At 43.7% G+C, this 23,751-nt stretch overlaps 1 protein-coding gene across 2 annotated transcripts in view; it reads right to left on the bottom strand.

The window, feature by feature from the left end:
• EIPR1 (EARP complex and GARP complex interacting protein 1) overlaps nucleotides 1-23,751 on the bottom strand; it is a 248,168-nt gene that overhangs the window by 101,806 nt on the left and 122,611 nt on the right. For both annotated transcript variants that reach the window (XM_040427558.1, XM_040427559.1), the window contains exon 4: nucleotides 2,574-2,730. In XM_040427558.1, the coding sequence (XP_040283492.1) occupies nucleotides 2,574-2,730 (157 nt within the window). The remainder of the gene's footprint in view (nucleotides 1-2,573; nucleotides 2,731-23,751) is intronic.

The raw sequence follows: 23,751 nt of genomic DNA, 5'->3' as shown, positions 1-23,751 counted from the left end.
ACTGCATTGGTGTTAATCTAAGTAACTCTTGGTGGTGTAAGAAGGTACAAGGAATCATCGTGGATGATAGGTACGTTTCACCGAGGTTCCTGGCCTCGGTGGAGTAAGAGCCGGTTTTTATGTGTCAGCAGCAGTTGCTGTTTGACACCTTAATACTTAGTATGGCTGTATAACTGATCCGGGACGGCTCTTAATGGGAGTAGTCAAAGTGCTGGGTGGGTGACTACTCCCCATGTTCCAGGCCGGGTTTTTCCAGGCCTAATAACCAGCCAGCACTGTCAGGTGAGGAGGATTACCTCAGTCTGACAGTGGAGCTCAGGGAGGTGTGTGTGCTGGAATCTGAGGCTTGTGCCGTGCTAGAGGGCTAAGACCCGTCTGTAAGGGAAATGGGCCCCCTAAAAGCCTGCTATGGACTGCTGGAGGCAGAACTGTCAACGTGATTTTTGCGATTTTTGCTATGTGGACTTTCCATTGTGTGTGAACTAACACCAAGACTGCAAAGTGACGTTTTGTTTTTGCTTTATGTGTGAAAAAACACGGAAGTTTGATTTAAGAACTGGTAATTTGCCTCTGTACTGCGTCTGCACACCCTGTCTACCAGAGCGAATCCCCACAGTGGCCATAGATGTTTCTAGGGCAGCTGGACACAGTTGCTTTCAATTGTCTTCTTTCTGCCTTCTCAGGACGTAATGTGAATGCTCGTTGATTGGAAGCTTACACTTAAAGGGGTTATCCAACCCCTATAAAGACCCCCCAATGCCCGGGCCCCTCGTATACATTTTACTTACTTGCTCCCTGGCACCTGCGTTGCTCCGGATCCCTGCATGGCCGTTGGTACATCTCCCCGTGGTGTGGATCAAAACATCCAATGATCGAGAGAGCAGCCAATAGCAGGCCCCGATGGGGACGAGTCTCCCTAGCATCGCTGGTGACGCTAGGGAAGCTTGTCCCCGTCGCGGCCTGCTACTGGCTGCTCCCCCCGTCGCCGGATGTTTTGATCCGCACAACGAGGAGATGCAGCGACGGCCGTGCAGGGATTCGCAGCGACGCCGGTGCCAGGGAGCGGGGTAAGTATAATATATACAAGGGGACCTGGAATTGTGTGGGTCATTATAAGGGTTGGATAACCCCTTTAACAGGTCTGCTTTAACAGTGCCCCAGCCAGCGAATTCCACTTAACTTTACCATACTAAGGGTTGATGGAGCTATGTAGTGTCGTCAACGACTTCTGTTGACGGAGCTACACCCAAACAGCTGATCAGCATTGGTGTGGGGTTGTCAGTATAGGCTAGTGATGGGTAACCTCCTTCACTCCAGCTGTGGTAAAACTACAACTCCCAAGATGCACACTTGGCTTGGCTGTTCTCCGAACTCCACAGAAATGAATGGCGCATGCTGGGAGTCGTAGTTTCACCACAGCTGGAGTGCCGGAGGTTACCCATCACTGGCCTATACTGACACCTCGGACCGTTGCTGATCAGCTGTTTGGGTGTAGCTCCGTCAACAGAAGTCGTTGACGACACTACATAGCTCCTTCAACCTTTAGTATGGTAAAGTTAGGTGGCATTCGCTGGCTGGGGCACTGTTAAAGCAGACCTGTCATTAAAATATGTTGCCTAAAGTAAAAGTGAAGAATAGCTGTTTTCATAACTTCCACAAGGGTCCCAACAGTTGGCATCCCACCCAATTTGACATGGGATACCCCTTAAAACTATTTGGCATAATAGCCCTGTGGACATGACATTATAATATGCTGCCCTTAAAGGGGTTTTCCACAGGAAAGGTGATAAATGTGTGATCACTATGGGTGTGATCACTGCGGCAGTGTGCATGTGTGACTACCACCTGATTCACTGTTTATGTCATTGCTGAGAACGGCACCCCACTATTTCTGGCAGTCCCACAGAAATAAATGGAGAGGTGGCAACCTTACACCGCTCCAGTCAAACATGCAACTTGGGGTGAGGGTCCTAGCGGTCAGACCCTTGGTGATCATACATCTGGATAGGTGATAAATGGTGTTTATGGGAAAATAACTTTAACTAGAGAAGAATATTTTCATGATAGACCCACTTTAGGCTAGTGTCACATTAGCAATAGGGATCCGGCAGGCCGTTCTAGCAGGAAACACCCTTCTGGATCTCAAATATGCCGAGAATTGGCCAGAAGGATACCGCCGGATTCCAAGTGTGAAGCTAGCCTTAAAGGGAGTCCATCACCAGCAAATTATAGCAGTGGGTGCTGTTGCACGGTGGGTGGCCGGGACTGCCACTGTGCAGAAAAACACTACAATATTGACTGTGTTCATGCAATTCCTTGATGGGGAGTGTATGACAAAGGGCTTCAGAGAAGCAAGAATTTCTGCGTCATGCCCCTCCCCGCAATGATAGCAGTTTTGCCTAGAGTGTCTCTAACAAAGTGCAACTCGTGAGTGACAGCCATTTTACAAGCAAAGGAACATGAAGTGTTTTCAGGAATACTGGAGAAGCAACCCATTTAGATATCCACATCTTCCACATGACTCTCAGATCATCCTTCAAGAGATATGCCGTTTGATGCATGCAGAACATTACCAGGCCATATTGCTTTGGGCGTCGCTGTCAAGGTGACACATTAGCTCCAAGGTTTGGGTGCTGTTTGATGAATCATCGGGGACTTCGTGACTACCCGCCTGCAATTCCTTTGGTATCCTCCACACTGCTCCACAAGATGTGACTTTGCTGTCTGAAGCTGAGAAAGAGAGAGAGAAAAAAAAAAAACAGATCAGTAGATGTAGCGCACACTTGGAAGGACGGCGCTTGCACAAAGCACGGATCCATGCACAGCTGTTGCTTGAAATATTTAAGGCCTTATATTTTAATAAGCAGCAGAATGCAGAGAGGAGATAGAGGGGAAAAGCCTGGAGAAGCCAATCAGTTCTGTGCAGAACTCGTAATTTGCATATGTTTAACCCAGTTTCTCCATGTTCTGAAACCAGTGCTCGTGTCTTGATGAAATTTTAATTCTTCTGGGGGGAGAACAGGAATAGAATTCCCAACCAGCGTCCTTATTTTTGTGATGCAAATGAAGACGGGTGCTAAATTGCCTCTTGTCAAGCAAATGGTTTGTATAAGAGAGTTATAACTCAATCACTACCTGTGTAGTAAAATAAATAAAAATATAAAATAAAAATGTAGTCACACATTAGTATATATTCTGCAGAACAGCTTGCCATGCATGCTCCCTCCCAAGAACGAGATGAACGAGGTCTCCCCGATCCCCTTCATGCATGTGTTGTGAGAGAGGAGAGGAGAGTAAGCCACCACCAGAGTCGTCCTGATAGATTAAAGTCCAACTGTCCCACCCTTATGTCCCATTACACCTGCGAAAGGTCCCAATATACATTAGATGGTCAACAGGTCTCAACAAAATTGTCGGGTTGCAGAGATTTATCTAATGTGTAGGAACAGATTAACGGTGACCAGATACATTTTTTCAAACTGGTTTACAGCCATTCTATCCTTGTTGTAATAGCAGAGACAGAAAAATGGATCCCACGTTGGGCTAAATTAAAAGCGCCCAGGAAAAGTAGTGATTAAAAGAACCTTCTTTTATTTGTGCCCAAAAATTTATTTTGGGCCTGTACCGTTACCTTCCTTAGTTAACCCCTTAAAAGAGGACCTGTCACCACAAAATGCAGAGCAATCTGCAGACAGCGTGTTATATAGCAGGAAGAACAGAGCAGATTGATATATAGTTTCACGGATAAAGACTCAACAAAACTTATACATTAAACCTCTGCTGTTTTTGAACTTCCGACGCCCCCATGTACAGCTATCATTGACTGAGTTCTATCTCTGTATACACTCTTACACAGAGAATACTATCAATCACTGATAACACCTCCCCCGTGTACAACTATCAGTGACTGACAGCTATCTCTGTATATACACTTGCACAGAGAATACTATCAATCACTGATAACACCTCCCCCTGTACTACTATCAGTGACTGACAGCTATCTCTGTATACACACTTACACAGGGAATACTATCAATCACTGATAACACATCACCCATGTACAACTATCAGTGACTGACAGCTATCTGTGTATATACACTTACACAGGGAATACTATCAATCACTGATAACACCTCCCCGTGTACAACTATCAGTGACTGACAGCTATCTCTGTATACACACTTACACAGGGAATACTATCAATCACTGATAACACATCCCCTTGTACTACTATCAGTGACTGACAGCTATCTCTGTATACACTTACACAGGGAATACTATCAATCACTGATAACACATCCCCTTGTACTACTATCAGTGACTGACAGCTATCTCTGTATATACACTTACACAGGGAATACTATCAATCACTGATAACACATCCCCTTGTACTACTATCAATGACTGACAGCTATCTCTGTATACACACTTACACAGGGAATACTATCAATCACTGATAACACCTCCCCTCTGCACTACTATCAGTGACTGACAGCTATCTGTGTATACACACTTACACAGGGAATACTATCAATCACTGATAACACATCCCCTTGTACTACTATCAGTGACTGACAGCTATCTCTGTATTTACACTTACACAGGGAATACTATCACTGATAACACATCCCCCGTGTACAAATATCAGTGACTGACAGCTATCTCTGTATATACACTTACACAGGGAATACTCTCAATCACTGATAACACATCCCCTTGTACTACTATCAGTGACTGACAGCTATCTCTGTATATACACTTACACAGGGAATACTATCAATCACTGATAACACCTCCCCCTGTACTACTATCAGTGACTGGCAGCTATCTGTGTATATACACTTACACAGGGAATACTATCAATCACTGATAACACATCCCCCTGTACTACTATCAGTGACTGACAGCTATCTCTGTATACACTTACACAGGGAATACTATCAATCACTGATAACACCTCCCCCTGTACTACTATCAGTGACTGGCAGCTATCTCTGTATATACACTTACACAGGGAATACTATCAATCACTGATAACACATCCCCCTGTACTACTATCAGTGACTGACAGCTATCTGTGTATATACACTTACACAGGGAATACTATCAATCACTGATAACACCTCCTCCTTGTACAGTTATCAGTGACTGACAGCTATGGCTGCAATAAACAATTATTTTAGCAATCGAGTATTCTACCGATTATTTTTTACGATTAATCGAGTAATCTAATAAGAAAAAATTAATTAGACTGTTTTCCTTTATAAAAACTCATCAGACCCCCTGCAATCAGTCCCAAACACCCTTCGTTCCCCCCTGTGTGATCAGCCCTAGTGCATCAGTTCCCCACAGTGCCATCAGCTTCACTATCCGCCAGTGCCATCAGCTGCCCCCTCAGTGCCACCAGCTGCCCCCTCAGTGCCATCAGCTTGACCCCCCAGTGCCATCAGCTTGACCCCCAGTGCCATCAGCTTGACCCCCAGTGCCATCAGCTTGACCCCCAGTGCCATCAGCTTGACCCCCAGTGCCATCAGCTTGACCCCCCAGTTCCATCAGCTTGACCCCCCAGTGCCACCAGCTTGACCCCCCAGTGCCACCAGCTTGACCCCCCAGTGCCACCAGCTTGACCCCCCAGTGTGATCAAGGCATAAGTTGTGGAGCAGCATAATGCCTGGTAGATGCCAGCTACCACAATAAGCTGCATAACCCACATACTGCTGTAAACTAGCACTGAGCCCTGATCCTACATGTATAACAGAAAGCCAGGACATAAAGTGCCACCTAGGCTGTAAGGCTCACCCCCTCCTCTGCACCAGTGTGACCTGTCATGTCATCCTCCAGTGCCAGCAAATACAGTAGTACCAGCAGTGACTGGCATCATCTGTTACACCAGCCCCACTCCCCTCCTCACCTCCTAGATCTTGTCCCGCTCTGCTTGACATCAGGATCCGCAGGCTCCTTGCCCACCACTCCGATAGGCTCTTTGAAGGGCCGGGGATTTAACAGGCCCTAGGCCGTGCCCCTGCCCTGCGCCCGCACCCGTCATTCTTCTCCTGGATCTTCCCCTTGATCTGCTTGGCCAGCCGGTTCAGCATGTCCTTGGCTTCCTGCAGCGCACTCATGTTCCTCCTGGATCTGGGCGGGCGGCGAGGCGACCCCCGTCCTCTTCATCCTGCAGCCCAGGACCAAAGGGGGTGCGCTGCAAAGGAGGCTGCTGGAAGAACACTCCACACTGAAAGGCAGCAGACTGCCGACCGGCATTGCAGCTAGATGCGCGTACAAAGTTTCCCTCAGCGGAGTTCAGAAAGGTTAGGGCTGGCGGGTGACCACAGAGTGATGAGTTAGCAAACGCTTCATTCCCGCTCCGTAGTCACATGACACAAACGAGTCCTCGATGCAAAAAATTTGCATCGAGAATTTATTTGTGTCGAATTACTCGATTTAATCAAGTAATCGTTTCAGCACTACTAACAGCTATCTCTGTATGCACACTTACACAGAGATTGATTTTAATCACTGATACCTACCTGTATACAGATATATCTTTGATTGACAGCTATCGCTGTATACACACTTACACATAAAATACTATCATATCACTGATAACACCTCTCTGTGTACAGCTATCAGTGACTGACAGCTATCTCTGTATACACACTTACAAAGGGAATATTATCAATCACTGATGACACCTCCCCTGTGGCTGACTCCATTGGTCTTGCACTCCTGACTAGCCTGCCCACCCCATAGGCTGATTTTAATTAGTGCAAGTATAAAGCTGTAGCCTGCTCTCCCTCGATTCATTCGAAGCCATCTGGTTCCAGGAGAGGTAGGGTTTAGAGTTGGCTCAGCATGCATGTTGGACCTGCATTCCATGGATTTATTGAAGGACATTTTTGGCACCAAAAGCGGCAAAAGGCAGACTGGAACCTGCATTCCCTGTATTTTGTGGCGGCCATTATGGCACCCAACAGGTAGTATTTACTGTTAGGTTCCTGTCCTAGAGATATTGCCTTGGCGCTGGCGGACAGCCACAAATAATTTTGTACAAAATGTCATGTCAAGAATCTCACATTTATAAAATGAGCATAGTATTAGCACCAAAATATTTATTTTAAATAATTATGGCATTATTGTGTATTATTTGTGTTTTGCAGAGTGCTGTTGCATAGTTTTTTTGTGCTATCTCTGTATATACACTTACACAGAGAATGCTATCAGTCACTGATAGCTATATACATGGGAGATGTTATCAGTTACTGACTTTCACACTAGCAGCAAGGGACTCCGGCAGGCTGTTCCGGCGGGTGAACTGCCTGTCAGATCCGTCCTGCCGCTAGTAAACGCGTGCCCCCGGACTACCGCTCCGGCCCTATTGACTATAATGAAGGCGGGGTGGAGTTCCGGCGGCGCGGCAGCACATGCCGAGAGGCCACCGGAATAAAAGTACGACATGTCGTACTTTAATTCCGGCGGCCTCTAGGCATGCGCTACCGTGCCGCCACCGGAACTCCGCCACGCCTCTATTATAGTCAATGGGGCCGGAGCAGTAATCCGGGGGGACGCGTTCACTAGCGGCAGGACGGATCTGACAGGCAGTTCACCCGCCGGAAGAGCCTGATAACACCTCCTTGTGTACAGCTATCAGTGACAGCTATCCCTGTATACACACACAAGGAATGCTATCAATCACTGATGACACCTTCCCTGTGTACAGTGTGACACAGTGAGGGGTTGTGTCTGGTAAGGCAGGTATTTTCCTCCCAGCATGTGCGTCTGGGCTGGTTTCCAGCCAGGTGAGGTCAAATACCGGACCGGAGTTAAAGCGCCCGTCGGGGTTTTGGCAGCACCTGGCTGTCAAATAGGCAGCTGGGCTCAGCAGAGATGTCTGTTTTTGGGATATGAGGCTTTGTGCTGTGCTGGAGGGCTGAGAGCCGCATGCTAGGAAAACAGGCCCCCTAAAGCCTGCTGTGGACTACTGGAGGCAGAACTGCCAGCAAGGTGACTTGTGTTATATGAACTTTCCATTGTGTGTGAATTAACACCAAGACTGCAAAGTGTGAATAAACACTGACGTTTGAGTTAAGAACTAGTATTTTGCCTCTGTACTGCGCCCGCTTACCCTATCTACCAGAGCGAAACCCCACAACAGCTATCAGTGACGGCTATCCCTGTATACACACATAGAGAATGCTATCAATCACTGATAACACCTCCTTGTGTACAGCTATCCCTGTATACACACTTACACAGAGAATGCTAACAACCACTGATAAAACCTTCCCTTGACAGCGATCTCTGTATACACACATACACAGGGAATATTATCAATCACTAATAAGATATCCCTGTATAGGAACGGCTCGTTCCTATTCAGGTGTATACAAAAAAATGATTGGTAGCTGAGCTCACCTGTGTAAAAAATCACAGAAGAAGGCACGGACAGTGCTAGGAATAAAGCACGTAAATATCCAATGAAGAAGAAGATGATAAGTCCAGCTTCCAAATATTTAAAATCCAGTACAGACACAACGTCTACGTGTTTCAGTAGTCATGATTAAGGGTCATCATTGCTAGACCTGAAACACGTAGACATTGTGTCTGTACTGGATTGTAAACTGCACTGAACAATAAAGGCTGTCACATCATTTGGAAGCTGGACTTACCATATCATATTCAAGTGTATAGGAACAAGCTGTCTCATTGAAGAGAATGGGAATGCTTGTAGTTACACCTGCTCGCTGCTGTGATGTCAACAGCGAGCAGGTAAACACAGGAAGGCTACACTCGCACGGAGCAAGGCCTTCCCTTCATCCAGCTGACTAGCAGGGGTGCTGGGTGTCGGACACACGCCAATCTGATATTGATGACCTATCCTGAGGATGGGTCATCAATATTAAAAATCTGCAAAACCCCTTTAAAGAAGGAGCCTATTTTGGTCCTCAGGGGCATGTGTATGTTTGTGGTATCATATTATGTGGTAATAACTTTGAAATGCTTTTATTCATGTGATTCTGAGACCAATTTTTTCATGACACATGGTACATCACGTCAGTGCTAAATTATGGTCAATATTTTTTGGGTTTATATAGGTAAGAATTCCAAGATTTACATAAAATCTGGGGAAAATTCTCAATTTTCTACATTTTCATTTTTTTTCTTCTAAGACAGGTAGCAAAATAAGATAAAAAGAACCTATAATAGTATAGTTAATGGGGCCGGACAGCAATCATGTAGTTTCTGGCAATGCCATATCTAGAGAGACCTGGCAGGAGTTCCCTGCCCAATCTCTGCCACAATTGTGGTGCCATATTTGTAATAAATGTTGAGACCACTTCCTCTTCCCCACTACACCACACCCCTTTTCCAAGTCATGTCTCCTTGTCGAGCTAGGTACAGAGGATGTCTCAAGAACTATATGTGCCAAATTGTGTAAAATTTTGGAGCAGTTTAGTGAAGTGTACTGACATTAGTAAATGTGGGCCAATATTTATTACCCCGTTTCTGAAGTTTTTAGAAACATCCAAAATGGACAAAATGGCACTTGTAAGCAAACTGACCCAACATACGCCTCAAAAATAAAGGAGCAATGGATTTCGAGACCTGAAAAAGTATGTTTTCAGGCACCATTTCAGGTTTCCAGAGACATCCATTGAGAAAATCATCTAGGAATGTATCAACCATTTTGATCCCCCAGGTGTTTCACAGACTTTATTAAAATTGGACTGTGAAAATTAAGAATTACATTTGCTTTATTCAAATTTTTTTCATCTTCCTTCAAAAGGTGTAAAAAGGAGAAAATGCACCACAATTTGTTACACAAAATTACAGAAATACTTGATATATGGTCTTAAACTGCTGTTTGGGGAAATGGCAGCACTCAAAACAGAAGGGGCACTTGACTTCGGAAGCCCAGATTTTGCTGGAATGGGACTTGGGCACCATGTCACAGTTACAGACCCCTTGAGGTACCAGTAGAGAGAAAACCTTCATAAAATGACCCCTTTTTGGTAAATACACCCCCAAGGAATTCAGATAAGGGTGTAGTGATGATTCTGACCCCCAGTACTTTCATAGACATTATTAAAATTGGACCGTTAAAATGAAGATTTCAATTTTTTGCAATAGTACATAGCTCAAGCCCCAGATTTTTTTCACTAAAGGTTAAAAGGAGAGAAAATATGCCAAGTATGGCAATACCCCATAAATAGTCATCCTGCTGTTTTGGGACACGGCAGGGCTCAGAAGTGAAGGAGTGCCATCTGGATTTTACTTGATTTTCTTTTTTTTCGTAGGATGCAAGGACAGTAGTTTTTATTGGTTCCCTTTTTGGGAAACATATGATTTTTTTTAAACAATTTTAAATTACAATTTTTGGAAGGGCAAGTGGCCAAAAAACTGTGTCATTTATTTTTTATGGGGTTCACCATGTGGTATATATAAGTGGCATGATAACTTTAACAAGACCATACCCAATTAAAAACTTTAACAAGACCATACCCAATTTATATTGCTTTTTTTATGTTTTACTACTTTTAGATCATAAAATAACTTTTTTTTTTTAATTAAAAATCTTGCCAGAGGACATTTAAATGACAGCTCTGCGAGGGGTCCCATTTTTCTCTCTCCTCTACTCCACATTGTATAACTTACTCATGCAAACCGCTATCCAGGATGACTATTGGCAGCAGTTTCAAAGACTGGTAAAATGTGGTGCAACCTATGATTCTTCCATCTGTATATCTGATCCTGCACATGAAGTGCTTCTCTTTTTGTTCCATCCTTTCCTGTAGTGGAAATCCGTACTCCCTCCAATGACCCCCTAGTAGTAGTAGCACCTTTGTAAAATTTTTACTTATCTTCTTACAACCAGTTTGTCTTTGTATTCTGCAGACCGTTTCAGATCAGGCTACTCAGCCATCATTGGTCTTCCAGCCTAGGTGACCTCAATTTGATTACATGTAGACATACAGTATGCACTGCAAGGATCAATGGAAGTTCTGTCTGCTATACAATACACTGCCGCTCTATGTTATACAAGCTTGTTGTAGTTCCCTCCTACTTAGGAATCAAAGAAATATGAGAAGACAACACAAGTTACTGATTTAGGATCAAATATACCAAGTAATTCTCTCTTTACACAGCGGGGGAGATTCACTAAGCAAAATGTGCCAGAGTTCTATCTCAAATGCAGCCAAAAAACTGGTATACAAACCATGTGCCAGACTCATTACGGGTTCAGACAATTTTTACGCCTCACTAGACTAGACTAGAGTTTTTAAAAATGTGACTAGAAAGGAGAGCATGAGAGAAGAGTCTTAAAATCTCAGTGTAAGGTAAGAAAGCCCAAAGAAAGAGCAAGGAAGCCCAAGGGTAGGATAAGGAAAAGTATCCAAATTTATCACAGAGCATGCACCATGGTGATACATTTGGTGGAGTTTCTGCCTGTCTAGTTTTATAATGGTAGGACAGTATAAATGTCTTTCATTCCCACAGAGGTATACTGTGATGCTGGTGTTCTGAAGTATTCTGTGATGCTTTCAGTCCTTGCCTTCCCTGGCTGCCAGAACACGTACCCCATTTCCCGCTGCACTGCTCCGGCACTCTATGCCCATCGGTGTCTCCCTGTTCCTGCCCGTAGGGCACGGTTGCAGGAGTACTGTTAGGCTACATGCACACGACCGTATGTGTTTTGCGGTCCGCAAAAAAAACAGATAACATTCGTATGCCATCAGTTTTTTTTGCGGATCCACTGTAACAATGCCTAAAACGGACAAGAATAGGTCTACGGAACGGACATACTGAGGCAGACAGCATTTTTTGCGGACCCATTGAAATGAATGAGTCCGCATCCTATCCGCCAAAAAAAAACGGAACGGACAGATCTGATTCTCAGCTGAATGACTTGACCGCTCCTTGACTCTCTTGTTGACCCCATGCTGCCTTGCCCGACTACCAGACAGAAAACCTGACTGAACAAACTCTGCTTGTTCTGACCTTGGCTTGTCCTTTGACTATGATTTTGTCTGTCCTCTGTGTGCTACACACCAGTGTGTCTTGACCCACCTGGGTCAGTTATCATTGAACCTAGACTAATTCAAGAGATAGCAGCCTGGTGCAGCGGAGTCCAGATCCCTGTATAGAGGTGGAAGAAGTAGCACTAAGCCAAATCTGTTCAAAGAGAAATGAGTCTATATCTGCTTTGTCACAGATACAATGGCTGTTTTCCCCAACGTATACTCATCCAATACATGGCAAAAGAACAAATCTTTTGGCATACACAGGTTCCAAGTGGTTGCATGTCTAAACATAACCAAATTACAAGGTGTAAATAGAGCTTAAAGGGATTCTGTCATCAAGATTTTCGATATGGAGCTGTTCATATCATCCTCTCAGTCTCCATTATCTAATTAAAAATATACTAGTTTTACCCCCACCTGTCCTGTCTGCGGGTGAAGGGCGCAGACAGCTGGTGCATGCGCGCTTCGGTCGCTGAGGCTGCTGCCAGGACACCGCGCAGGCGCTGACCAGTGGATTTAGGGCGCATGCGCGAGATTACGGCGCACCATCGGCAAAGAGAGGAGTGCATAATTAGCAGTGGGGCGGCGCTGGGCTACGAGATAAGGGGCGCGGCTGGGCACAAACGGCCGGAGGAACAGCCCCTTGGGCACGCTATTAGGGTAATTAGCATATTAATAAAACCGATTTTTATCCAAAATGAAAGGACAGGTGGGGGTAAAACTAGTATATTTTTAATTAGATAATGGAGACTGAGAGGATGATATGAACAGCTCCATATCGAAAATCTTGATGACAGAATCTCTTTAACCCCTTAGGACGTACCGGTACGCCACGTGTGCCGAGTCCTTAAGGACTCAGGACGTATCGGTAAGTCCTAAGTTTAAAAGTAGATTGCGGTGGGGTTAATTGTGACAGGATGCCGGCTGAAATAATTCAGCGGGCATCATGTCACAACGCCGGGGGGGGGGGGTCATGTGACCCCCCGTATCGGCGATCGCCGCAAACCGCAGGTCAATTCAGACCTGCGGTTTGCGGCTTTTACCTGGTGCAGCAGCGGTGGTCGGCGGTGCCATCGGGTCCCCATGCGGCTGTGGGAGGGACCCGATGGCATGGAAGGCAGCGTGATGTCTAAGGAAGGCATTGCGCTGCCTTCCGGTGACGAGCCTGTGAGATCCAGCCCCCTGGATCTCACAGGCCGGAAGCTGTATGAGTAATACACACAGTATTACTCATACAGCCAATGCATTCCAATACAGAAGTATTGGAATGCATTGTAAAGGATTAGACCCCCAAAAGTTCAAGTCCCAAAGTGGGACAAAAAAAAAAGTGAAAAAAAAAAAAGTGAAAAAAAAAAAAGTGAAAAAAATAAAGTTTTCCCCCCAAAAAATTAAGTCATTTTCCCCAAATAAAGTTAAAGGGATTCTGTCACCAAGTTTTGGGCTATAGATCGCTGCTAGCATGTCCGCAATATACCTGTCCTATAGGGCTGTGTGCTTTTATTTTCTTTAAAAAAGGATTTTAGAGATATGTAAATTAGTCTTGTAGGTGTCCAAGGAGCTATATGAATCTTCCTGGTGCCCAGACACGCCCGCCTGTGAAGGAGCCCAGCACCGCCTATGTCCTCCGAAGCTCCTCCTTTCATCAACGATAGATTGCCGTAATCTCGCGATGCGCGAGCTCGCGCATGCACAGTTCTTTCCCTGAGGCTGATGCCAGCACAGGGAAGGAACACTATACCGGCACTGCGCATGCGCGAGCTCACACATCGCGAGATTACGGCAATCTATCGTTGATGAAAGGATACACAGCCCTATAGGACAGGTATATTGCGGACATGCTAGTGGCGATCTAGCCGTGCATGTCCGCATCTCTATAGCCCAAAACTTGGTGACAGAATCCCTTTAAAAAAAATTGGTAAAAAATAGGGGGGGGAAAAAAGTATACATATTAGGTATCGCCTCATCCGTATCGACCGGCTCTATAAACATATCACATGACCTAACCCCTCAGATGAACACCGTAAAAAATAAAAACTGTGCTAAATAAACCATTTTTTGTCACCTTACATCACAAAAAGTGTAATAGCAAGCGATCAAAAAGTCATATGCACCCCAAAATAGTGCCAATCAAACAGTCATCTCATCCCGCAAAAAATGAGACCCTACCTTAAGATAATCGCCCAAAAACTGAAAAAACTATGGCTCTCAGAATATGGAGACACTAAAACATGATTTATTTATTTTTTTTAAATGATATTATTGTGCAAAACTTACATAAATAAAAAAAAAAGTATACATATTAGGTATCGCCCGGGTCTATAAAAATATCACATGACCTAACCCCTCAGATGAACACCGTAATTTTTTTTTTATAAAAACTGTGTTAAATGAACAATTTTTTGTCACCTTACATCACGAAAAGTGTAATAGCAAGCGATCAAAAAGTCACACGCACCCCAAAATAGTGCAAATAAAACAGTCCTCTCATCCCGCAAAAATCATACCCTACCCAAGGTAATCGCCCAACAACTGAAAAAACTATGGCTCTCAGACTATGGAAACACTAAAACATGAATTTTTTTTGCTTCAAAAATGAAATCATTGTGTAAAACTTACATAAATAAAAAAAAGCATACATATTAGGTATCACCGCATTCGTGACAACCTGGTCTATAAAAAATATCACATGATCTAATCCGTAATATAGAGCAACCAAAAATCATATGTACCCTAAACTAGTACCAACAATACTGCCACCCTATCCCGTAGTTTATAAAATGGGGTAACTTTTTTGGAGTTTCTACTCTAGGGGTGCATCAGGGGGGCTTCAAATGGGATCATGGTGTCAAAAAAAACAGTCCAGCAAAATCTGCCTTCCAAAAACCGTATGGCATTCCTTTCCTTCTGTGCCCTGCCGTGTGCCCGTACAGTAGTTTACGACCACATATGGGGTGTTTCTGTAAACTACAGAATCAGGGCCATAAATATTGAGTTTGGTTCGGCTGTTAACCCTTGCTTTGTAACTGGAAAAAAAATATTAAATTGGAAAATCTGCCAAAAAAGTGAAATTTTGAAATTGTATCTATATTTTCCATTAATTCTTGTGGAACACCTAAAGGGTTAACAAAGGGTTGTAAAATCAGTTTTGAATACCTTGAGGGGGGTAGTTTATAGAATGGGGTCATTTTTGGGTGGTTTCTATTATGTAAGCCTCGCAAAGTGACTTCAGACCTGAACTGGTCCCTAAAAATGGGGTTTTTGAAAATTTCTGAAAAATTTCAAGATTTGCTTCTAAACTTCTAAGCCTTGTAGACATATGGGGAATGTAAAGTAATAACTATTTTTGGAGGTACTACTATGTATTATAGAAGTAGAGAAATTGCAATTTTTTACAAATTTTTGGTAAATTTGGCATTTTTTTTATAAATAAAAATGATTTTTTTTTACTTAATTTTACCAGTGTCATGAAGTACAATATGTGACGAAAAAACTATCTTAGAATGGCCTGGATAAGTCAAAGCGTTTTAAAGTTTTCAGCACTTAAAGTGACACTGGTCAGATTTGCAAAAAATGGCCAAGTCCGTAAGGTGAAATAGGGCCGAGTCCTTAAGGGGTTAAGTGCTAGAACATGCAATATTTTGATGTAGGATGTAGAACCTTGGTTTACAAATAATATTGCTGATAAATTTATTTTCAGATAGGTGGATTTGTTTTCCCCCATCAACCACTAAGGCTACTTTCACACTAGCGTTGTTTGTATCTGGCGGGCAATTCCGTCGCCGGATGCGAAACAACGTGTGAATACGGATTACATTTGAATCCTGATCAGGATACTGATCACAATGAAAAAATGCATTGGAAAAAACGGATCCGCAACTTTTTTTCACATTTTTCCGGGTTTAACATGCAAAAGCCGGATCCGGTTTGACGGAACACACGGAACCGAATCCGGCATTAATGCAAGTCAATGGGAAAAATGCCATTTCCGGCGTTCAGACAAAGTGTTCCAGATTTTTGGCCGGAGGTAAAAACACAACATGCTACAGTTTTCTGAAAAGCCCGATCAGTAAAAAAGACTGAACTGGATGCTCTCCATTTAGTATGCATGGGGATAAAACTGATCAGTTCTTTTCCGGATATGAGCCCCTAGGACGGAACTCAGCGCCGCAAAATAAAAACGCTAGTGTGAAAGTACCCTAAGACTATAATATACATAGAATAACTATAATATACACACATAAACATCCATATTGGGTATAAGCCTAGAATGTTTTATACATTTCCTGACGTCTAGAAGCATTTTTATATACATAAGGAAAAGACCAATATGGAGCAGAACAGGCCACGTTCTATAATTTGCGGAACAGCCACACGGATGCACAAAAATATGGATGTGTGCATGGCCCCATGGAAATGAATGGGTCAGCGTGCTATCTGCAAAAATAGGTTGAAAAATATGATCATGTGCATTTGGCCTAATGCAGAGTTTCCTCAGTGCTGAACAATTCCTTTTCAAATAGTAGTTGACACAATATTCCTTTAACTCAAAAAGTACGATATTTTTTGCTGTATAGGACACACTCCCCCCCCCCCCCCCAAAAAGGGGTAAAAATGGCAGTGTGTCTTAGAAAGCAAATACTAATGAGCAGTTCCATAATGGAAGTCTTAGTACAGTACGACTGGTGAACGGTAAGTGTAGCACTGGTATTACTCACCTCTCTGGTCTTTTCCAGGTGCCACACAGTGCTATGTCCGGATGGTGTACAGTGCCAGGATGTAGTGCGTAAGCGTGCACTATGACCCGACACAGTACAGTGCAGCAGGAAGAGTCCTGCTGGATGTTCCAAGTGGCTGTGCTGTCTAAAGCAGGAGAGGCAAGTTGTTGATTCTTTTGCCTGATCTGAGGTCTGATGAAGATTAGTGGTCTGATCAAGATTAGGGGTCTAATCTGAGATCTGATAAAGATTACAGGTCTGATCTGAGGTCTGATAAAGATTGGGGTCTGATCTGAGGCTTGATGAAGATTAGTGGTTTGATCTGAGGTCTGATGAAGATTGGGGGTCTGACCTGAGATCTGATAAAGATTAGGGGTCTAATCTGAGATCTGATAAAGATTAGGGGTCTGATCTGAGGTCTGATGAAGATTAGGAGCCTGATCTGAGATCTGATGAAGATTAGGGATCTGATCGGAAGTCTGATGAAAATTATATTTTTCTTATTTTCCTCCTCTAAAACAGAAAAATACAGTAATTACATTCCCCAGGCCTAAACCCTGAAAAACTTTTTGAAAAAGAGAATGCATGCAAGCCTAATACGCTGTCAGCAGGCTATCATGGGAGAAAACAAGCAGATATGTATTAACTAGAGAAACTATGCAGACCTTTACCTCCAATACAAAATCTCTATGTCGCGCTCTAGTGTGGGAGGGAAGCCCCCACACCGAACATAGGAGGCAAAGGGAAAAGGAAATAAGGCCTGAAAACTAAGGAAGGAAGATGGAGACCTCCTAGTGAAAACCCTAATGAAAGCCCTGACTGACTACCAGAATGCAGACCCCAGAGGTAGGTGTGTTTATACACAGGAGTACCCAAAGTCCTGTCTAACCCTTAAAGGACCCTCGTACTAAATGACAGGAATGAGAGATCCTGTTCCACCAAAAGGAAGGATGAACGGGAGTCTCCCTAAGGCCTAACACAAAACAACAAAGAAATGCAACACACAGAAAAGCCAAAATACAAAGGGAAAGGTAACACTTAACTTCCAAGAAGCTATGGCAGCACCAGGAACTAAGCTGAGATCCAAACACCAGGTATCCACAGGTCCAACTTAAGCTATAAACCGCACAGCATTGTGGGAGAGACAACTATAAATAGGGAAAGTTAAATGACCACAATAGCAACACCTGGAGGTTTAGGGTGTGGCCAGTACCACAAAGAACACAGACGCCTATTGACCCACAAGGTAAACATGTCAAATCAAACCACGTGTTGCCAGTCTCAAAGATCTCCTGCCACTCATTGTCGCGGGTACGTCTGTATGTCTCGGTACGTCTGTGACACTCTAGTATGCGCTATAAGTTCTTGGCTTCTTTCAAACCTTCAAGTATTACAACTCCCAGCATTCCCAGACACCCTCCCCTGTAATCCCCCATTGAAAGACAACTTGCAGGGTGTCTCCGATCTAAAAAAATGCCACAACGTTTCATAAATCTGGTAAATGTCACCCGTATTGATAGACCTGCCCTACATTCAATCTGCCCCACCCCAAGTTACGAGAACTATCAGTATGTGGATTTCCATCTTCACATTCAGCCTACGTCTAGCGATACATCCATCGTGAAATCTCCTTGTGTAGCAGGCAGCGTAGCAAATGCCATCAAGAGCCGGTGTTAAGAGCTCCAGGCACGTACGTTATAATAATGCTGAAAATTATAATTATGAAAAATGCTTATTGCTGGCTCCTACAATGAATTAGGAATAGGAAGTGGAAGACTTGGACAAATATACAGTGGTAACACTGCCCCCTCCCTTTATTTCTTTCGCTCCGGCAAAAAGGATTAAAGGGTTTTGTGTTGAATATTCCACATGAAGAATATGCTGGATAACCGGCCTGGATTCTGATTATAGCTGTGCGGGGACTCGTTAGCTGGCATTACCACTCACAGCTGTTCAATCATCCGCCTTTTGTTCCTTACAGCCCCACACGCTGGGTAACCCTATGACTGCCAGACGCCACTCTGCTCCGTGCATTTGTGGTCTGGAGCTCTTGCAGAGCTGGCGGGGTGGCAGAATGCAAGAGCTAAGCAATTTTCTGTCAGTGCCGTCTAATCTTATCCACATTACAGCAGTGAGGGGTGGATGGCAGAGCAGCACTTCAGTTTATACAAAGAGCAGGTACAACATACAGTATTTTCATATTCCTTTTATACTGCAGCGTCTAGACTGGTGCTGTTAAAAAAAAAAAACTGAAAAAAAAATATCCGATAACGAGCGACAGGTAAGGACTTTCATAATGTTCCGAGACCTATTCATGAAGCCGACGTCTGCCGTTCTGCCAGATGTTGAGATGTAGATTAGTTTGGATGGCGAGGATCTCTAATCTACATGTTGTAGAGTTGACGGCATTATGAAGCAGCGGGCCCCACCAAAGGGTTAAGGGTACTTTCACACTAGCGTTAGAAGAATCCGGAAATCCGTATGCAAAAGGGATAATACTATTTGTTTCCGGATCCGGGTCCGTCTGACAAATGCATTGAAATACCGGTCTCTCCGGTGTCATCCGGAAAAATGGATCCGGTATATTTTTTTTCCACATTGTTAAAGGTCTGCGCATGTGCAGACCTGGAAACCAGTTCTGTCAATGCGCCAATTTCCTGAACACTTGGTACCGGATCTGGCATTAATACGTTTCAAAGGATCCGGCATTCCGGCAAGTGTTCCAGAATTTTGGCAGGAGAAAATACTGCAGCATGCTGCGCTATTTTCTACGACCTAATACAGTAAAAGGGACGGAAAGGAAGACATCCTGATGCATACTGAACGGAATGGTTTCTATTCAGAATGCTTTAGGACAAAACTGATGCGTTTTTTCCGGTATTGAGCCCCTAGGACGGAACTCAATACCGGAAAACTTTAACGCTAGTGTGAAAGTACCCTAAGTCAATTAGCCGATTCCCCCCCTTGCACCATGTACACATCCTGTACAGATATAGTCCATCAAGGCTGGATTCACACATAGGTATTTTGCGCCGTTTTTCGGCACTTTAGTGTTTTTAGTGGTGTTTGAAGTCGTAATTTTGGGTGTGCTTCTTTGCCCAAAATGCTAGCTCCAGATGTTAGCTGAAAGTCTATGGGAACAGCACACAAAAGCTAGCAGCATTTTTTATTATTTTTGTCTCTATGGTAATAAAAATAAAACGTAGTATACTGGAACTATGGGTATTTTTCAGGCAGTTTTTCAAGTCTTTCGCTACTGGAAAAAAAAAAAAAAATAATTGTCATGAAAAAAAGAGCACTAACGAAACAAAAATGAGGCATGGAAAAAAAAGGAAGCATTTTTAGTGGTCAAAAGCATGCAAGACCAAATTCATGTGTGTAGGGCCCCAACTGCGGAAAGGGTCATGTATACAGGAGCATGGATCTATGTAAGTACAGGGTGGGCCATTTATATGGATACACCTTAATAAAATGGGAATGGTTGGTGATATTAACTTCCTGTTTGTGGCACATTAGTATATGTGAGGGGGGAAACTTTTCAAGATGGGTGGTGACCATGGCGGCCATTTTGAAGTCGGCCATTTTGAATCCAACTTTTGTTTTTTCAATAGGAAGAGGGTCATGTGACACATCAAACTTATTGGGAATTTCACACGAAAAACAATGGTGTGCTTGGTTTTAACGTAACTTTATTCTTTCATGAGTTATTTACAAGTTTCTGACCACTTATAATGTGCTGCCAATTGTGTTGGATTGTCAATGCAACCCTCTTCTCCCACTCGTCACACACTGATAGCAACACCGCAGGAGAAATGCTAGCACAGGCTTCCAGTATCCGTAGTTTCAGGTGCTGCACATCTTGTATCTTCACAGCATAGACAATTGCCTTCAGATGACCCCAAAGATAAAAGTCTAAGGGGGTCAGATCGGGAGACCTTGGGGGCCATTCAACTGGCCCACAACGACCAATCCACTTTCCAGGAAACTGTTCATCTAGCTGGCACGTTCCCTGAGTTTTTCCAGCAAGATGGTGCACCACCACATTATGGGTGTCAGGTCCGAGCATTCCTAGATGAACAGTTTCCTGGAAAGTGGATTGGTCGTCGTGGGCCAGTTGAATGGCCCCCAAGGTCTCCCGATCTGACCCCCTTAGACTTTTATCTTTGGGGTCATCTGAAGGCAATTGTCTATGCTGTGAAGATACAAGATGTGCAGCACCTGAAACTACGGATACTGGAAGCCTGTGCTAGCATTTCTCCTGCAGTGTTGCTATTAGTGTGTGAAGAGTGGGAGAAGAGGGTTGCATTGACAATCCAACACAATGGGCAGCACATTGAACACATTTTATAAGTGGTCATAAACTTGTAAATAACTCATGAAAGAATAAAGTTACGTTAAAACACCATTGTTTTTCTTGTGAAATTCCCAATAAGTTTGATGTGTCACATGACCCTCTTCCTATTGAAAAAACAAAAGTTGGATTCAAAATGGCCGACTTCAAAATGGCCGCCATGGTCACCACCCATCTTGAAAAGTTTCCCCCCTCACATATACTAATGTTCCACAAACAGGAAGTTAATATCACCAACCATTCCCATTTTATTAAGGTGTATCCATATAAATGGCCCACCCTGTATATCGAAAGGCCTTTTTACTGGTGCCAATTCAATTTTTTTATTTTTTTTCTATGGGGTCAACTCAGCAGGCAATTATCGGGAAAGAACTATTCATTCCTGATAACTGCTTGCTTGTCAGAGGAGGTGAGAACTGCATTTACATGCTGTAATCCCCTCCTCTGTATGGGGTCATGTGATCATTGCTGCAATTGCTCATCTCCATAGAGAAATATTGTTTCTGAGCAGTAGATGGTTGCTTACAAAGGACGATCTGCTGTCCATAAACGAAGATTTAGGCGACCGAATTAAAAACTTTTCCAAGCTTTTACTTGTTCATTGGTGACCGGCGGCGCCTTTACACAGAGAAATTATGGGGAAAGGTGTTCCTAGGAATGCTCCTTCCCGATAATTGCCCCAATCATCAGCCCTTTCGGGTGAAAACAACCAGGTTATATAGTAATATGGTCACATTTTAGTGTCCTTATGAGGCCTCCTTTACATAATTTTTGGCTTGCTTTTTTCCGTGGGAAAGAAGCTATGAAAAGTGGTACAATAAAGGCAAAAAAACAATAACCTGACCACTAGCAATTCTATGGTGATCTAGCAGTTTGATAGAACTGCAATAGATTTGGGTATTGCAGCCATAACCTTGTACATAGTAGGAGGCATGCATTTATTAGCACCAGATGTATAAAAAATGGTGCAGACAGTATGATGCATCTAGCTGAAGTTGTGAGGCATGCAGGGCCGGGCCGGGCCGACACAGAGGCTGGGGAGGCTCCAGCCTCAGGGCGCAGCTTGGGGTGGGCGGAAAAATAAACCTTTTTTTTTAAACTCTTACTTGCCAGCAGCGCTGCCGGGCGCCCTCCCCAGCCAGTGTTCACTCTAAGCTGCGCTTGTGTTAAGCCACAGATAGGAGCAGGAGGCTGCTGATTGGCCAGTATCAGCTAGCTGCCCTGCCATTGGTCCATCCTTTCACACCCCCTTCTCTCTGGAGCTGAACACAGCAGGAGGAAGGCGTTCTCACAGTGGATCATGTGACCATGAAGAAGCATGTGACCAGTGACGTCACAGACCTCCTTCTAACAAATCCATTCTAGCGTCTACCCAGCATGTATGGCAGGACTCTGCTGAGCAAAGACCATGTGCCCAGGTGAGGTGACCACAGAAGTGCCCTGGCATCTGTCTGCTGCTGGAAGCTCAATGTGGAGCTTTATGAATGTAAAAACTAATACCCAAGAGGCTAAAGAAACCCTGCTTGTCTGCTTCTGACCCTAATCATAACACATAACGTTCATTTGATTGCAATCTACCCTAACACCTAAACGGATTTGTTTAAAGCCTGCTGTTTCTCTAGATGACCTTATGCTGATAGTAGTGTTAATAGAGTCTCAAAGGTCTGTAAAAATAGGGTAACTGCTTTTATAGACCCTTGAGACTCTATTAACACTACTATAAACATAAGGTCACCTAGAGAAAGAGAAAGTTTTTTAAAATTATTTTTTTCCTTTAGGTGTTAAAACATAACTTATTTGATTGCTTGAACACCTAAAGGAAAACAAATTAAAAAGCTGCTGTTTCTCAAGATGACCTTATGTTGATAGCAGTGGTAATAGAGTCTGAAAGGTCTATAGAAGCAGTTACCCTATTTTTACAGACCTTTGAGGCTCTAATAACACTACTATCAACATAAGGTCATCTAGAGACACAGCAGGTTTTTAAAATGATTTTTCCTTTAGGTGTTACAGCAATCAAATGAAAGTTATGTTTTAACACCTAAAGGAAAAACATAATTAAAAAAACCTGCTGTTTCTCAAAATGACCTGATGTTGATAGTAGTGTTAATAGAGTCTCAAAGGTTTGTAAAAATAGTGTACCTGCTTCTATAGACCTTTGAGACTCTATTACCACTACTTTTAGCATAAGATCATCTGGAGAAACATCAGTTTTTTTAAATTATTATTTTTTCTTTAGGTGTTAGAGCAATCAAATGGAGGGGGAGAAATGTGACATGGGTGAGGATGGGGTTACATGATGGGCCAGAGACAATGACTGTAGTCTGTCTGTGCCATGGACGGGGAGAAATATGACATGGAGGGCTGATGGCTGACATGGGGGTCTGATCTGAGGCATTGGGGCTGTGCCTGTGAGCTGGGGTCTGATGGCTGGTCTGACCTGAGGTGGAATGAAAAATATTGTTTCCTATTATCCTCCTCTAAAACCTAGGTGCGTCTTGGGGTGGGTTGGGGTGCGAGATCATTAATAACAAACATACATATTTAAATGGCGTGGGGGGGGGCTTGACTTGAGTCATCTACTGATCAGTGATCATCAGAGCATTAGAGCTACAGGAATAAATAACATCTAAATGTCTGGTGGGGTAGATGGGGGGGGGGGGGG

This window comes from Bufo bufo, chromosome 4 (genome assembly GCF_905171765.1).
Source record: "Bufo bufo chromosome 4, aBufBuf1.1, whole genome shotgun sequence".
NCBI lineage: Eukaryota > Metazoa > Chordata > Amphibia > Anura > Bufonidae > Bufo > Bufo bufo.
This window is presented reverse-complemented; position numbering and strand designations above follow the sequence as displayed.